The sequence below is a fragment of the Paroedura picta genome, chromosome 11 (assembly GCF_049243985.1).
Source record: "Paroedura picta isolate Pp20150507F chromosome 11, Ppicta_v3.0, whole genome shotgun sequence".
In the NCBI taxonomy this organism is placed as follows: Eukaryota; Metazoa; Chordata; class Lepidosauria; order Squamata; family Gekkonidae; genus Paroedura; species Paroedura picta.
Genome location: NC_135379.1, coordinates 63803279 through 63821162, shown reverse-complemented (window position 1 = coordinate 63821162; position 17884 = coordinate 63803279). Strand labels below are relative to the sequence as shown.

General features: G+C 51.5%; 1 protein-coding gene across 2 annotated transcripts in view; it reads left to right on the top strand.

The window, feature by feature from the left end:
* Nucleotides 1-6761, top strand: part of MOCOS (molybdenum cofactor sulfurase) — an 81242-nt gene extending 74481 nt beyond the window's left edge. For both annotated transcript variants that reach the window (XM_077302892.1, XM_077302893.1), the window contains exons 12-15: nt 86-191; nt 958-1084; nt 2799-2903; nt 6518-6761. In XM_077302892.1, coding sequence (XP_077159007.1) covers nt 86-191; nt 958-1084; nt 2799-2903; nt 6518-6658 — 479 coding nt within the window. In that variant the 3' untranslated portion in view covers nt 6659-6761. The remainder of the gene's footprint in view (nt 1-85; nt 192-957; nt 1085-2798; nt 2904-6517) is intronic.
* Nucleotides 6762-17884: the final 11123 nt, after the last annotated feature.

Here is a 17884-nt window from a genome sequence, read left to right as displayed (position 1 = left end):
CATCAAAAGGACACCTGCGAAAGATCTGATGTCTTCTGTTTTGCTAGCCATCCCTAACCATCTCCTTGCGCTGGATGTGTTGCAGGGGAGATGCCTGTCACGGCTGCCTCGCTCTCTTTGGTCAACGAAGCACAATACCTCCTGATAAATCAAACAAGTGTTTTGCAGCTCAGTGATCAGATCACAGCAAGGTACACACTTCCTCTTCTGCATCCTGAAATCTGTTGTTTTTATCTTTCCCCACAAATAGGGCTTGTTTTCATTGAATCTCTTACATTCCCCCCTCCCTTCTTGCTTGCATTACAACCTGCTGGACATCTCCATATTCCTTTCCTTTCCTTCTTGGTGGGGATGTTTTGAAGCCTCGTGCCGGTATTCTGTCCTTGTTCAACCCCCCACCCCCTTCTCTTCCCCTGTCCCTCCCAGGGTGTTTTCTTTTCCACAGCATTAGGGTGTAATAAGAGTACTGCCTATGCCAAGGAAAGGAGATTCCACTGCTGACAGAGTCCCCAAGGACACGTTTAGCACGCTCCATAATTATTGAAACGGTGCACAGAGTTCGACAATTGCCACCCGTTTTCATTGCTGCTGCCTAAGAGGGCGCAAGGGGTGGCTACCATGCAGTTCTCCTCCAGTTAAAAGGCCCAGGAGGTTGTTGACATGGAGGATCTCATCCTGAGGCCCTGGGTGGGGAGAGAGCCCCTGGCAGCCCGAGGGAAGAGCCCGGGGGTCAGATTCAGAAGGCGGGGCCCCGTGTCCCCTTGCTCCGGGGCCCTGATCTAGCCGGCAAGCCTAGCAGCGGCCTTGCAGGGCCAGGGATCGGATCCAGCGTGAGGCAGCCTGGTGCGTGCAAGAGGGCACAAAGCGGGTTAAACAGCTGGAAATTGCGGGCGAGTCGACGACACGTTGGAGTTAATACGAGCCCATTTGTTTTTCTTCTCCGGCGCTGTGGAACAGACTCGGGGAGCCGCTTCCCCTCCAGAAGCTCATGCATCGCTTCCGTGCCAACATCGTGGTCAGGACAAAGGAGCCCTTCGAGGAAGACCAGTGGGACGAGGTGGCCGTTGGCAGCCTGCATTTCAAGGTGCACAGGGGCTGGGGGGCGGAGGGGGAGCCGTTGGAGGCAGGGCTAGAACTGGGGCCACCCTGGTAAGGAGGGGGCAATGCGCCACAAGGGCTCAGCCACGCCCAGCCCCCGGCAGCACAGGGAGTGGCCAGCAGGGACGTGCAGGCCCTGGCAGGGGTGGGGGTCTTGCTGGTGGCAATCAAGACCCCTCTCCCAACACCTAACAATTATACAGAGAAGGTTATTTTAATGTACAAGCCTGCATCTGATAGGCATGACAATGTTTTAAATTCTGGCACACTTTAATAAAATGATATATTTTAAAAATCCGAGTGACTGCAGGGTGGCATTCATCCATCTACGTAGCTGGGTGCAGGAATAGAGAGCCAGCTTGGTTTCGTGGTGGATTCTATTCTGGAGAGCCAGGTTTGATGCCCCATTCGTGCTCCGCAGGAAGCCTGCTGGGTGACCTTGAGCCAGTCACAGTTTTTTCAGGTCTCCCTCAGCCCCACCTGCCTTGCAGGGTGGCTGTTGTGGGGAGAGCCAGTGTGGGGTCATGGTTAAGAGCAGCAGCCTCCAATCCGGAGGTTTGAGTCTCCACTATTTGCAGTCTGCTGGGTGACCTCTCAGAGCTCTCTCAGCCACACCTACCCCTCAGGGTGTCTGATGGGGGGAAGGCTTTGAGATTCTTTAAAGCAGAGAAAAGTGGAGTATAAAAACCTCCTCCTCCTCTCCATGCGGCAGAAGGCCCCCTCCAGTCCTCTCTGCTCGGCTCCCTGTTGCAGTGGCAGAACAAGGGAAGAGGCTTGCCGCCTGTCTCCTTATGTGGGCCACGGCAGGCTTTGATCAGGTGCCTGTCGTTTATTTAAAGAGATGAGACATTTCTTCTTCATGGAGAATTTCTCACAGAAGAAAACATACCTTTGCCTCTGCAGCCTTTCTGCCATTTTCCATTTCAAAGGAGAAGCCAAATAACTAGATACTTCCAATTCTAAAATGTGTTAAAAGGAGCCCTTCGACTGATGAATATATTTCGCTTGGAGGAATCATAGAGTTGGAAGGGGTCTCCTAGTCCAACCCCCTGCAGAATGCAGGAAACTCACAACTACCTGCCGACCCACAGTGACCCCGATTCCATGCCCAGATGATAAGGAAGAACAGGGTGTTGTTGGGGGTTTTATTCAAATTAATAGTTGTCCTCTTCCATTAATTCACTCTCTGCTGCAGGTGTTCCTAAAATGGCCCCTGTGGGCCACCAGGGTACCTGCTGAGACATTTCCGGGCACTCACCACTGTTTTTAGGAAAGGGCTTTATGCCCAGCAAGGTTTGCTTATTGGCTGTTAGAGATTGGATTGGGTTTGGGCTGATCCTGCGTTGAGCAGTGGGTTGGACTAGATGGCCTGTATGGCCCCTTCCAACTCTATGATTCTATGCAGATTTTTAAAGGTCAACACTTAGCAGCCATTTTGTGGTTGATTCCACCTCTCACGGTAGCCATTTTGTGGTCACACCCACCAAGCTGCATCCGAATGCCAAAAGTGCCGACTTCCTCAACACAACTGGGGCCCCTGGATCCTCTGGGTATCTCTCTGGGGAAAGCCTGAACAGACCCCAGTTGAAAGCATCTTCATGCTGGAGGGAGTACCAACAATGCTCGAGTTCCCTGCTGAGGCAGGAGATGTTGAGTTGTGCAGACGATTGAACTGAGAGCCCTTTCTGTGGGAATTTCAGGTTATGGGGCCATGCCACAGATGTCTCGTGATCTGTATTGATCAGCAAACTGGACAACGCAACAAGGAGTTTCTTCAGAGTCTGGCTTCCACCAAAGATAGAAAGGTCAGCCTAAAATATCTTGAGGGGATGGATGGGAAGAGTTGACTAGATGTTGTTGTAGCCCCCCTTCCCTTGTGACTCCTGTCCCTTCCAGGATAGATTGTTTGCAGCCGTGCCCAATTTAAAACATCCTCCGCCACAAAAAAGAAGATGACACACACACTTCTAATTAACTTTTTCTATTGTGTTGTTCCAGACAATATTTATGGACTTCCAAGCATTTATGCAAAATGTAAGCATCAGCATGCAGTGAGTTCCTGTTTCTTTCCAAGGCCTGTTTTCCTAGCATCCTCTCAGCTGCAGTTTCCTGAGAGGATGCAAAATTCTTGAGAGGAGTCTCAGACCTTAGCCTCCGCTTCGGAGCCTCTGGGCTGCATTCTGCATATATTCTTGATTTGACAGCTCTGTGCTTTACACAGTTCAGGTTGTTATGTGAAAAACTAGATCCTGAGATGGGTATAAATTGTGAAAATGGGCCTAATCTGTTGACATTCTGGCAAGTCACAGAGGCACTGAAATTGTGACCCCACCATTACCATCTTCCTTATTAATTAATTAATTAAAATTTGTATACCGCTGTTCCTGTTTGGGCTCACGGCAGTTTACACAATAAAAGAATAAAAACACAATAAAACCCATAAATACCCGTAATTACAATTACTAAAGGTAACAAGATGGCAAGCAAAAAAACTAACTAAGCTCACCCCCTTGACCAGCCAGGGTCAGACTTCTGACTGTCTTACTGGTGAGATTGGGGAGACATATCTATTTATTAACAGATGGACATGGGGGATCTTAGATCCTGGCCTCAACTGTATGCCTAGCGGAAGAGCTCCATCTTGCAGGCCCTGCGGAAAGTTGACAGCTCCGACAGGGCCCTTAGCTCTTCGGGAGCTCATTCCACTAGGTTGGGGCCAGGACCAAAAAGGCCTTGGCCCGGGTCGAGGCCAGGCAAGCGTCCCGAGGGCCTGGGACTACCAATAAGTTCATACCCACAGAGTAAAGAGCCCTGCGGGGGGCATAAGCAGTCAAGCGGTCCCACAGGTAAACAGGACCCAGACCGCATATAGCCTTAAAGGTCAAAACCAAGACCTTGAACTTGTTCCAGAAACAAACTGGTAACCAATGAAGATGTCAAAGCACCGGCTGAATATGGGCCCTCCATGATGTTCCAGAGAGGACCCTGGCAGCCGCGTTTTGTACCAGCTGTAACTTCCGGATCCAAGCCAAGGGCAGGCCTGCGTAGAGCGAGTTACAGAAATCTAGTCTGGAAGTGACTGTTGCATGGATCGCTGTGGCCAAGTGATCTGAGGAGAGGTAGAGCACTAGTAGCTGGGCTTGGCGAAGATGGAAAAATGCTGTCCTGGCTACTTTAGTGACCTGAGCCTCCATAGAAAGGGAGGCATCAAAGGTAACTCCCAAATTCCTGGCAACCAGTGCAGATGTTAATTGCACCCCTTCCAGGCATGGGAGACGCGCTTCCTGGTCCTGCCCTCCCCAGCCACAGGACCTCCATCCTGGAGGAGTTGGCACTGGATATCATCCATCAGAATGACCAGTGCGGTCTCCACTCCATGGTCAGGATGGAAGCCAGACTGGTATGGGTCAAGGGCCAAAGTTTCCTCCAGAAATGCTAGGAGTTGATCTGCCGCGGCCCACTCTATCACCATGCCCAGAAACACAAGATGTGAGACTGGGTGGTAACTGGCGGGGTCCCGCGGGTTCAGCGATGTTTTTTTCAGTAAAGGGCAAACCACTGCTTCCTTAAGTCCTTTGGTGAACTCTCCAGATGTCAAGGAGAGGTTGACAATCTCCCTCAAAGAACCTCCTATCTGTTGGTCGCCCCAATTTGAGCAACCAAGACGGACAGAGATCCGAGGGGCAAGTGGTCGCCCTCACTGTGCTTAGCAATCTGCCCACTTTGTTTAAAGAGAGACGCCTGAAGCCATCAAACACTAACCTCCGCGACGGCTACGGAGCTTCCAGTTTGCTACCTGTATCAATCGTGGCAGGGAGGTTGTGACGGAGCAACAGAACTTTGTCCACGGAATAGCTCAATAAAGCCACACAGCTTAAATCCAATTTCCTTATTGTTTGATGCCCTTCCTCGAGGGCAGTAAGGGACCTAATTACTCTGAATAATTGTGCCGGGCAAGAGCTCATGGACGCGATTTCCGCAGGGTAGAAGTCTCGTTTAATCACTTTCACCGCATTCTTATTCACTTTCATAAGCATGCGATGAGATGTTTTTGTTGCCTCGTCACGAGTCTTCCTCCACACTCGTTCAAGCAGTCTCACTTCCTTCTTCCTCTCCTGAAGCTCCTGGGTAGATCATGGAGCCTGTTTGAGGCAAAGGCAGAGAGGGCGCCTAGGAGCAATCTCGTCAATAGCAGCTGTCAGGCGGGACTGCCAGTCCTCCACCAATGCTCCTAACGAGATGCCGGAGGGCATCAGGTCCCGCAGAGCATTCAGGAATCTCTGGGAATCCATAAGTCTCAGCGGGTGGACCAAAATCTGTCCATCACCCAAACGGGAAGGGGGTGATATCCTCAGTTGAGCCTTCAGGGCATGGTGGTCTGACCATGGAACAATGTTATTCACCACCAGATCTACCACTACACCTGCATCAAAGATCAAATCGGGTGTGACCAGCCTGGTGAGTGAGACCAGCAACAAATTGCGAGGGCCCTAGTGTTTCCATGGATGACACTAGGTCCGGGCCAAGTCCTGAAGCTGGCGCGTCGACATGGACATTGAAGTCACCCAAAATCAGAAGTTTTGGGTACCGCAACGTCCAGCCAGCCACCGTCTCCAGCAGGCCTGGCAGGAAATCTGGAGTTGCAGTGGGTGATTGGTACACCAACCAGATAACCACATTCTTGACTGACTCCCACTCTAGACTGATGCACTCTATCCCCAGGATCGATGGCACAGGAAGAGCCCTGAAGGAGAAAGACTCTCTGACCAGGATTGCCACCCGCCCTCCCCTCCCCTCCTCTCCCCCGGAGCTACCCTTTGAGCTTTCTGCAAGCTTGGGGAAACACAAATGTACATAACACTTGTTTTTTAAAAACTGAGATCATATAAAATTTAAAAGACAATACTCAGGAAGTGGCGTTCAAAGGCCAGCATCACGTTCTATGAATTTACTGCAGGTTCTTCTGCTGTTCCATTTTCTGTGTGTATGTGCTCTTATTGCTTTGGGTTTCTTTTTTCCCCCCTTTTCTGAATATTTTGCTCTCTCTAGTGGTCAGTTCAGTATTACATTGCTGTAATTTCAGTTTTTAATGGTAGACAGACAGCCATATAATAACAAATTGACCACTAGAGGGAGCATAACACATGCAGAAAAGGGAAAAAAATAACTAAAGCAATACGGACACATGAGTGAGGAAAATGAGAATTCAGAAGAGTCTTGTGCTTCAGTGTACACAAGGAATAAACTCAGCAGGAAAAAAGGTTCCAGGCCTCCAAATGGCACCACTGCTTTATCTGAGATTTTATAATATTGGAATGCTGCTTCTCCATCAAGATCTTGTGGTTCTTACCTCATCAGCATTGTGCAGTCTGATGGATAGTTGACACTGTAAATGTTCTATGGTTGTTTTCTTTTCCAGACTAATTTTGGAATCTACCTGATGAATCATCCCGACCATTCTCTCCCCATCCCAAATATCTTGTCAGTGGGATCTCAAGTCCTTGCAGTGGAGAAGAATATCACACATTCTTTGTCCTCTGAAGAGCAACCATCAGGGTGACTTCAGGTCAAATCTGAACACAGAGTGCCTTTACCAGTTTCCTTTGTCAGGTGCCAGTCTGCATCACTGATCAGAACTAATAAAGTTATATAATTATTTCAAATCTTTATGGTCAGCTTGTTTTGCCTGGGAACAAGATATCCTGGAGGGATTATGTTAAATAGAAAATGAAAAATTGTGGATGGGTCAAATGATTAACTGATGGTCTTGGATTTTCAGCAGATGGTATAAAGGTGAGCCGGGAGGCAGGGAGCAGGGGGCAAGACAGTGAAGAGTGGTGTGTGTGAAACTACAAACACTCCATGAAATTGGGTAGATATCCATTTCAGGGGCTGCAAGCAAATAGTAAGGATGTCCTGGATACACAGAGGTTTACCTTGTTCTCCTCCCTTTTGTTTTACCCTCACAAAAACCTTATGAGGAAGGTTAGGCTAAGAAAACATCATTGGCCTAAGGTCATCCAGCAAGCTGTAAGCAACTGTAACCATGATCTCAGGGGATGAAAATAGCCAGCCTGTTCTCCCCTGGACCTTGCTAAGAAAAAATATTCTTTCCCTCCGTTCCTCCATCCAGGCAGTTATTTTGTCTTATTGTGCCTGCCCCTCCTTAACTGTTCTAACTCAACATCAAGAGCACACCTGTTCCTCCACTCCTGGAGAGCACCTGGCTTCCCAAGGACTTTTCCCTCTCTGGAACATTCAAAAACAACCCACTGGGAGGAGGTCTTCCAATCACTAGACAGAATGGAAGAGAGCTGTCAAATGCCTGTCTGGGGCAGACCTAATTGGGTAGCCGTGTTGGTCTGAAGTAGCACAATAAAATCAGAGTCCAGTCAGGCACCTTTAAGACCAACAAAGATTATTTAAGGCATGAGCTTTCGCGTGCAAGCACTCATATAGTCTGACGAAGAGTGCTTGCACTCTAAAGCTCACGCCTTAAATAAATCTTTGTTGGTCTTAAAGGTGCTCCTGGAGTCTGATTTTATTGGGACAGACCTCGTTAAACAAACCACAGGCTTAGTGAAGAAACCAATAGCTTTAAGGCAGGGGTCATCAACCCCCGGTCAGCAGTCCAGTGCCGGGCCGCGAGAGCCTTGGCAGCGGGCCACGGCTCCCTCGCCCCTCTCCCCCCCCCCACAGCGAGAAGCTCTCCAGGCCGCGAAGCGGACAATTAGATCGCAGCCCGGAAAGCTTCTTAGTGCACAAGGGGGGGAAGAGGGAAGTGTGGCCAGCGGCGGCACAAATGCGCATGCGTGGACCTGTTGCACATGCGTGTTTGTGCCTGGCAGGGTGCAAATGCACACACGTGGCAGTTTCGTGCATGCATACATGTGCAGAGCTGTTGCACACACACGTTTGTGCCCCCGCCGGGAGCGCAAATGCGCAAACGCGGCAGTCCCGCAAATGTGCGAAACTGCCGCATATACGCATTTACTCCTCGCCTGGCGCAAACGTGCATGCATGACAGGTCCGTGCGTGCACATTTGCATGGGGCTGTCACACATGCACGGAGCCCTGGGTCGTCCTCTCCCCCCAACCCTTGACAATGGGCCGCAACCTCAAAAAGGTTGCGGACCGCTGGTTTAAGGTATATAACAGGCAGGCTGTAGATGGGGGGGGGGGGAATCCACCATAGGCTCCCTTTCCGTTGCCCTTCCTTGTAGCGAGCTCTGACCCCAGAAACAGGATCTTTCTTCTGAGACATCCGTTGGTGTTTTTCCTTCCCTGGCTCAAATAAAAGGGGGCCAGTGGGGTGAGTTCCTTAGGCTTTTGTGGGGTGGGGATTAGAGGGAGTCATGGAGGGGGAGAGGGCAGCCAATGACTGAGAGGTCCCAATGCCACTTGCTGTCAAACGTACAGGAAACAACAAACTTCTTAATAATAAAGAGTTTTATTGATTAGTACTATACGCAAGGGACTGAGAAGTCAAATCTGACCAGAGGCCAGATTTGCCCCAGCTTATCAATACATTTCTCCTGCCCAAAACTTGACAGTTCCCAAGGGAGGGGGCAGAAGAGAAAAGACATATGTGTAACATAAACAGGATTTCGTTCACACAACCTTGAGGAGGTGACAACAACCCCGTGAGCCCACAACAAGATAAGGTTAACATAACATCACTATTCATTTTTATAGCTAGGAAAACTACAAGGCCTGGGGCAAGCAGGCGCCAGGTCCAATAAAGCAATATAACTGACATGGAGGAACTCAGGCTAATTTATGACAGAGATTCTACAATCCTGACATCCCTCCGCATTAAAACAAACTTCCCTCCCCCCTATCCTGCATCGACGGGACGAGGACAGTCGGGGAAAGCTCGATGAAAAGCCCGGAGAAGCCTTTATGTTCCCCGCTTCCACCCACTCATTGTCTCCTGAGGGGAAATCCTTCCAATCAACCAAGTATTGGAGACGGCCCTTGTGCACACGAGAGTCCAGGATCTGGTTGACCTCATAGTGGGTGTCTTTATCGATGTAAATTGGCACCGGTGTAGCTGGAGGGGGGTGCCACCCATCCGGGGTAGGGGCTTTCCGCAGCAGGCTGGAATGAAAAACCGGATGCACATTCCTGTAAGTTTTTGGCAAAGCTAGTTCTACAGTTACAGCATTAATCAGTTTTACAACCTTGAAGGGCCCCACATATTTAGGACCGAGTTTCTTTGATTTTTGTTGGCAGCGCAAGTTCTTGGTGGACAAATAGGCCAAGTCACCCACTTTCCATACGGGCGCAGGTGCCCGTTTTTTGTCTGCCTGGGTTTTATAAGCCCGTTTTGCATCTTCGAGGCTTGTGACTATGGCTGGCCACCCTGCACTAATAGTCTCTGCCCACTTATTGACTTCAGGAGCTTCGGAGGAATTCAGCTCCCAGGTGGGAGCAGCCACCAAGTCAGTACCATACACAACTTTAAAGGGGGACACACCCGTGGAGGCATGGGCCCCATTATTGTAGGCAAACTCAGCCAGGGGCAACAGGGAAACCCAGTCATCTTGCTGGTGGTTGATAAAACAGTGCAAGTATTGTTCAAGGATTTGATTCACCCTTTCAGTCTGGCCATTCGACTCCGGGTGATAGCCCGAAGTGAGGGCTTGCTCCACCCCCAACAGTCTCAAGAGCTCCCGCCAGAACTTGGCAACGAACTGGGGGCCCCGATCCGTCAGCAGGCGTCCCGGGATCCCGTGTAGACGTAGTATGTGGGTCACGAACAATGAAGCCAATTTGGCTGCTGAGGGCAAGCCTGCGCAAGGGATGAAATGGGCTTGCTTGGAAAAAGCGTCCACTACCACCCAAATGACGGTTTTCCCTTGGCTGGGAGGCAGGTCCGTGATAAAGTCCATTGTGACATCAGTCCACGGACGGGAGGGGGTGGGCTGGGGTTGCAACAATCCCTTTTTCTTCCCACCAGCTGGTTTAGAGACGATACAAGTGGGGCACCCCTGCACGTATTTCTCCACGTCCTTACGCAGAGTTGGCCACCAGTAATGTCTCCTGATCAGGTGCAGAGTTTTCACAAACCCAAAATGTCCAGCGGATTTCGCATCGTGGCAGAGTTTCAAAACGTCCCCGCGCGCCGCTGCTGGGACGAAAAGCCGCTCGCCTTTGAAAAACAACCCCCCCTTCTCAGTTAGGTCTGGGCGAAGGGAGTGGAATTCAGAGTCCTGCGATACCTCCTTCTAAACCCAGCCCCCCGGGATGGACGCTCCAGGCTTTGTTTGGCTGCGCGTCACCGCGGCCATCCCCAGCTGGGCGGAGGTAAAAACTGTATCCACCAATGGGTCGCGCTTGCTGTTGTACTGGGGCAAGCGCGACAGGGCGTCTGCCAAAAAGTTCATTTTGCCCGGCAGATGCTTGAGAGAGAAGTTGAACCGAGCGAAAAACTCCGCCCACCTCATCTGCTTCGCTGAGAGCGAGCGGGGCTGCTTGAGAGCCTGGAGGTTCTTATGGTCCGTCCATACTACAAAGGGAACTGCGGACCCTTCCAACCAATGCCTCCAGGTGGATAAAGCTAATTTTACTGCCGCCGCCTCTTTTTCCCAAATCGCCCAGTTTCTTTCAGCCCCGGAGAATTTCTTTGACAAATAGGCTAGCGGGTGCAACCTCCCATCCTCCCCCTCTTGCAGGATCACGGCCCCCATTGCCACATCCGAAGAATCTACTTGCACGGTGAATTGCTTAGTGGGGTCGGCATGGGCTAGCACCGGTTCAGAGGTAAACAACAGTTTCAGCTTCTCAAAAGCGTCCTGACATTGGGAGGTCCACTGGAGCGGCGCACCAGGGCGGCTTGCCGCCTTTCCCCCCTGTTTTGTCTTTAACAAGTCAGTGAGAGGTAACGCCACCTTGGCGAAATTGGGGATGAACGTTCTGTAAAAGTTTGCAAATCCTAGGAAACTTTGCAATTGTCTCCTGGTGCGAGGAGGTTCCCAAGCCAACAAATCCCGCACTTTGCCTGGGTCCATCTCAATCCCAGCTTGGGAAACCCGGAAGCCCAGAAACTCCACCGCATCTCGGTGGAATTCACACTTTGAAAGTTTGGCAAACAATTGGTGCTTCCGCAGACGGCGGAGCACTTCGCGGACCAAATCTGCATGACTCTCAACATTTTCAGAATACACCAAAATATCATCAATGTACACCAACACCCCCTGATACAATAAATCGTGCATAATTTCATTGATCATATTCATGAACACGCCTGGAGCGCCGGCGAGGCCGAACGGCATTACGGTGTATTCAAATTGCCCCAGGGGGGTGTTAAAAGCAGTCAAATATTCATGTCCTTTTTTTATCCGGACCCGGTAATAGGCCTCCCTCAAGTCAAGTTTCGTGAAAATCCGCGCCCTCCCCAAGTGACCAAGCAAGTCCTTTATCAAAGGCAGCGGGTAGGCATTACACGTAGAAACCGCATTCAGACCCCGGTAGTCCGTGCAGAGGCGCAACGACCCGTCTTTCTTTTTCACGAAAAGAACCGGGGCTGCCAGGGATGAGGTAGCGGGCCTGATGAAACCCCTGGCCAGATTTTTATCCAAGAACTCCCTGAGTTCAGCCATCTCCCTCGGGCTCATTGAATAGAGTTTGGCTTTTGGGAGAGACTCCCCTTTCTTTAATTTGATGGCACAGTCAGTCTTTCGGTGAGGGGGAAGCTGGTTGCACTCAGATTCCGCAAACACGTCTGCAAAGTCCCGGTACTCCGGAGGGAGAGTCCCATCCCCCACGGATCCCAACGCTGCCACTGCCCCCTTGTCCAGGGGGAGCTGAGGCCGAGCGTGTTGCTTGCAACCAGGGGAGGTGAATTCCACGGTCCCCTCTTTCCACTTTACCGTGGGATCGTGCTCCCTCAACCAATCTAGCCCCAACACACATGGGAATGCAGAGTGGGGTGCTACCAGGGGTTGGATCTGCTCCCAATGTTTCTTAACGTCCGAGTCCATAGGGCGCGTCTTCACTGTGGCTTCCCCCCCGGGAGCGCACTTCCCATCTAGTTGGGTGATCGGCAGGGGCTCCCCCAAAGGCACCTTGCCCACCCCCAGAGTCTCGGCCAGTGCTGGGCTTACTAAAGATTGGGTGCACCCTGAGTCCACAATGCAGCGGACCCCCACCGTCTTCCCGGATTTGGGATTGGAGAGAGTGGCAGGCAGTAGTATCAAGGGGGAATCACTCACCACGCGTTTGCCCCTGTTGGCGGCCTGCTGGCGGGGCGCCTCTACAGCAGACCGTCTTCGTTTCCCGACTGCTCCTCTGCTTGATCCTCGCCATCCTGACCACTGCCTTCCTCCGAGTCTTCCACGGCCGTCGCTGCGCCCACCGGCACCAGCAGAGACTTGGCACTTTTCTTCGGGATGGTTTTCTTGGTGGGTTGGGCTTTCACCGGGGGGCTGCCAGTAGCTTTCGCCCCGGTCACCGTCTTTGAGGGGCATTGCGCGAGGAAGTGACCAGCTTGGCCACATCCCAAGCACAGCCCCTTCTCCATGCGTCGAGTGCGTTCAGTCGGCTCCAACTTTGCTTTCGGCTTGACTTTCGCGGGGGTAGAGGTTTTTCGCACCAGCCTTCCCTGCAAGACCCTGGAACACTGCGGCCCTCTCCAGACGATTCTCCATCTCTCCGGCCAGCTGGATCCATCCGTCGACCGTGAGAGGGTCGTCTAAAAGGAGGCATTTGCTGGACAAGTCCAGCGAGAGACCCCCCACGAACGCGAGCACGCGTTGGGGCTCGGTCCAGTCCGGCACCGAGGAGGAAAGCTCTTTGAATTCTCTGGCGTACTCGACCACCGACAATTTTCCTTGCCTCAGAGCTTTGAGCTTTTTCTCCGCTGTCTCCCTCTCAAATGGTTCCACGTACATCTGGCGCATGGAACGCAGAAAATGGTTATAATTGCGGATGGCTCGTGGGTTTAACGGTACAAGTCCAGGAACCACTTTGCTGCCTTGCCCTCCAGGGCTTCCCCCACAAACCTCACGCGCTCGGCGTCGTCATGAAAAGTGAACCCCATGTCCATCATGTAGGCTTGGAGATGCACCAGAAACGTGGGAAAGGCTGCGGGGTCCCCCGAAAACTTAGCCTTGAATTTGTAGGTGTTCCGCATTTCCACTCCCCGGAGGTGAGGAGGCAGACGTCCCTGGCCCCAATCCGCCGGGGCCGGGATTCTCGCTCCACGGCCGATGCCTCGCCCCAATCCTGCCGCCGCTCTCGCCTCCGCTGCAGCCCTTGCTGCTTCCGCAGCTCGCGCGGCCGCCAACGCCGCCTCTCGTGCCGCCGCCGCCGCCGCTTCGGCTCCCGCAACGTCCGCTGCCGCCGCCGCTGCTCCGTCCGCTGCTCCCGCGCCGTCCGCCGCTCCGGCTCCTTCCGCCGCTCCGCCGCCCCCGGCGCCTTCGCGATCCTCGCCTTCGCCCTCTCTCTGCGCCCTTGCCAGGGCCGCCGCCTCGGCCTCCGCAGCCGCTTGCATCGCTGCTGCCTCGCATTCCCGCAGGGTGAGCAGACCTCCCGATCTCCTTCCACTGGGTTCGCGTGCAACTCCGCCGTGCACCTCTCGCAGCAGGCGTTGTGTTCGGCGTTGCTCCTCCGGATCCAACCGACCCGAGAGGTCCTGCAGCCAGTTGGTCACTCTGTCCAGCTTGTACTGCAGGTCCTGCGTCTCACCGGCGGGCTCCAGCCCATAGCTAGGCATTCCAAGATGATCCGGCCACTGCTCGTCCCCAGTTGGTCGGTCATACTTCGATAAACGCCTGCGTTCGGTGACGTGCCTTTCCAAAAAGTCCTCAGGCCCAGGAGTTGCTCCCTCCACGGCCCTGAGCATGCCCGAGCTGTACGGCCCCACACCGGCACCGTCGCCCTGGGAGAGGTCCCAATCCAGGCTCTCTCCTTGTTCTGTGAAAGTATTTCCTTCGCCCTGCATGTTGGCAGGTGAAAGGAGTTGTGAGATTTGACTTAATGTCAAACGTACAGGAAACTCACAACAAACTTCTTAATAATAAAGAGTTTTATTGATTAGTACTATACGCAAGGGACTGAGAAGTCAAATCTGACCAGAGGCCAGATTTGCCCCAGCTTATCAATACATTTCTCCCGCCCAAAACTTGACAGTTCCCAAGGGAGGGGGCAGAAGAGAAAAGACATATGTGTAACATAAACAGGATTTCGTTCACACAACCTTGAGGAGGTGACAACAACCCCGTGAGCCCACAACAAGATAAGGTTAACATAACATCACTATTCATTTTTATAGCTAGGAAAACTACAAGGCCTGGGGCAAGCAGGCGCCAGGTCCAATAAAGCAATATAACTGACATGGAGGAACTCAGGCTAATTTATGACAGAGATTCTACAATCCTGACACTTGCTGGGGGGGGGGTCATAGTGGGGGCTACTGCTGCACTCCTGGTTGGTTTCTCTAAAATGAGTGGTTAGCCAAAGCAGAAATTGGAATGCTGAACTAGATGGGGTCATAGTTTGTTTGGGCGCTAAAATAAAACTTGGGCCAGCCTTGGGTGGGTCACCATACCAAGAAAATGTGGAATTGTGGGTCACCACACCGAAAAGGTTGGGAATTGCTGGTGTACAGACTCTTCTTTGCGAGAGTATTTTTTAAAGGCATCCCACAATTACCCTTGAAAATGTTAAGCGTGAACAGTAAGTGTCTTGCACTCCCATGCGTTGTGGTGGAAGCGAGGAGTGGCGACCCGTCTCGTCTTCCCCTCCCTCCCTGCAGATCCTTCCAGCCCTGGGCAAGTTCAGCCCCAGGATTCTGAGCTCCACGGGGATTCGGGGTCTTGAGGCAAAAGGAAGGGAAGAACATCACCCTCCCTCCCTCCCTCCCTCCCTCCCTCCCTCTTCCATAAGGGCCAGCAGCCCAGATGCAAGAGGCAGGATAATGATTTCACCTCCTTTCCACCACTTTGTCCCCCTGTCCCCTCTGATGCATGTGCGCTCTCTCTCTCTCTCTCTTGCTGTGTGTGTGTCTGTCTCTTCCCTCTCCCACACACCAGGCTGGGCTTCCCTGCCACAGGTTCCAGACAGGGTTCTCTTGTGCCCTAAGCTGTTTAAGGACTGTTTTTTTCCCCATCTCTCAGTGGCGCCCGACCCCAAATGTGCAGCACATGGAGAATGCCCGTGCTCTGTTATGTCATCCTGCAATGGCATAACTGATTCATTATGCATTCACAGGATCTAACCCGCTTTCCCCACAGGTGTTTCTCAGTAATGGGGAGCTTGTTAAGTGCAAAGGAAAGAATATGTCAAGAAACACGGTCTGTGACTCTTTGTCGAGTGACTAACCTGACCCAGTTGGTTAATGTGGCTGCATGGACCAGAGAGCCTTTTTTAGAGCTCCAGCCTTCCTGGAGAAAACGTCAAGAGGAAGATGGAAAGACTCTTTTTTTTTCCTCCCCAAATTAAAAAGTGGAAGCGTGCTGTCCATTGAAGCAAAAACCTTCTTCCTGTGTGCTCGTATGTATGTCTTGGACGGCCGTATCTCAGTTAGTTATTAACACTCATTTGCTCCCCTGGGCAATTCTGCTCTGCTGCCGGGAGCCCAGAAGTTGGGGGGGGGTGCAAAGACACCCACCCATCGATCAGTCCAGGGGTAGTCAAACTGCGGCCCTCCAGATGTCCACATTCGCTGGCAGGGGCTCCTGGGAATTGTAGTCCATGGACATCTGGAGGGCCGCAGTTTGACTACCCCTGGGTTAATCAATCAAACAAACAACAATGTTGCCATTAAATGTTCTCGGCATAATGAATGTTTTGACATATTTTGTTGACAATATCTTGTGAGATTTGATATTTAACAGCAATTACTGGCTGTCGTTTAGCGGTACGTACCGTAGTATCGGACAATGTTTCATAGAAGGCTCACAATAATCATTGTGTTTGACAGTCGACAGTTACGACATTTCATATTTGACATAGACCAAAACTGCTTTGCCTTGGGGTTCCTTGACAAACAGTATTTATTTATTCTAATTACAATATTTTATCCACACTGGTGACTCAAAGTGACTGACAAAATTACAAAGCACTTCCCAGGAATTATGGGTTACCAACCTCCAGGTGATGCCTACAGATCTCCCAGAAGTGCAGCTCATTTCCAGATGACAGATCTACTTCCCTTGGAGAAAATGTCTCCTTGGGAGGAAGAACTCTATGTGGGGTGGCTAAGCCTCGCTACCAGCAGGAGCCTGGGGGAGGCAGGGGTGTCAAGGACAGCTGTTGGCAGTGATGTCACTTCCAGGAAAAACCCCAAAGGGAATGCATGCCTCTTTAGGAATCATCGGAAACTATGGTAAACTCACAGAGTTTTCAGTAATCCCTATGGCTTTTCCACAGTCTCCTCAATTGATTTATTGTGTGTGTGTGTGTGTGTGTGTGTGTGTGTGTGTGTGTGTGTGTGTGTGGAGTGGGGGGGTTCTCTTCCACATGTATTTTGTTCCCTTGAGTGGTTGATTCAGTATGCCGGGCATAGAAACCTGTCAGGAGAATTGCCGGACATAAAGTGCTGTCATGTTGAATTGACCACTAGAGGGCATAGAAAACATGCAGTAGAGCAGGAAAAAGCACCTGCAGCCACAGGAACACACAAGCAAAAGAAAATGCAGAAAACCCCCTCGAGAGGACTGACATCACTTCTTGTTTATTCTGGAAGTGATGTCATTCCAATGACCTGACAATCATTTTAAACAATATTTTTCTCCTGTCACTGCTCTGAGGGAAATGGGAGGTGAGGATCCTCCTATTTCCACTGGGGACCTAGCAACCCTAACTGCATGGGTTGAATTCCGGATCAGGCTTAAGGTTTTGGTTATCACCTTTAAGGCCTTACACAGTCTGGGCCCAGTGTATCTAAGGGATCACCGCTCTGCCTACACCCCTCAAAGAACCTAACGCTCCACCAGCTCCAACTTCCTGGTGATCCCTGGTCCCAAGGAAGCCTGCTTGACCTCAACCAGAGCCAGAGCTTTCTCCATTCTGGCCCCCACCTGGTGGAACGAGCTCCCAGAGGAGATCAGGGCCCTGACGGGGCTCAAACAATTCCGCAGGGCCTGCAAAAGGGAGCTCATCTGGCAGGTATTTGGCTGAAGTCAACCAGTACCACGGCTTCCAATCGGCCCCCCTCAACCTCCCGTCTCCAACCAACATTGCAGGCTCACCCACCCCACTGGGCCATCAGTAAGCGTTGAGTTATTGTTCTCCCCAATGTTCTATTGTTCATAATGTTATAGTTATTATTGTATTATTATTTACTGAGTTACTTGTACAATTATCTCTGATGTAAACCGCCCTGAACCTTCAGGGAGGGCGGTATATAAATGTAATAAATAAATAAATAACTTCTATCCCACTGAAGTCTCTCACCTCCTCAAATCCTGCCCTCCCCAGCCAAACCTCCATGCATTTGCCAGCCCTGAGTTGGGAACCCAGTCAGGAGCTCATAAATGACATCCCACTGGCTTTTGTGAGCGTGGTAATGACGCGGGAGGGAGCATCCTGCTCTGAGCAGCCCTAGATGTCCTCACCAGGCCACATCCAGGCCAGGGCGGAAGAAACATCTTTGCCAGCTAGGTATGCCAGTCCCCTGGTGGGACTTGGGGATTCCCTGCATTTGTAGCTCCTCTCCAACGCCTCGGCAAATGGATTGATGTCTAGGGGCCATTTCGCACAGCTTCAAAATAGCACAATGGTTGCTAATTGAAAACGCTACTAATTTGCCTTAACGCACGACGTCGCAGACAATCTGCAA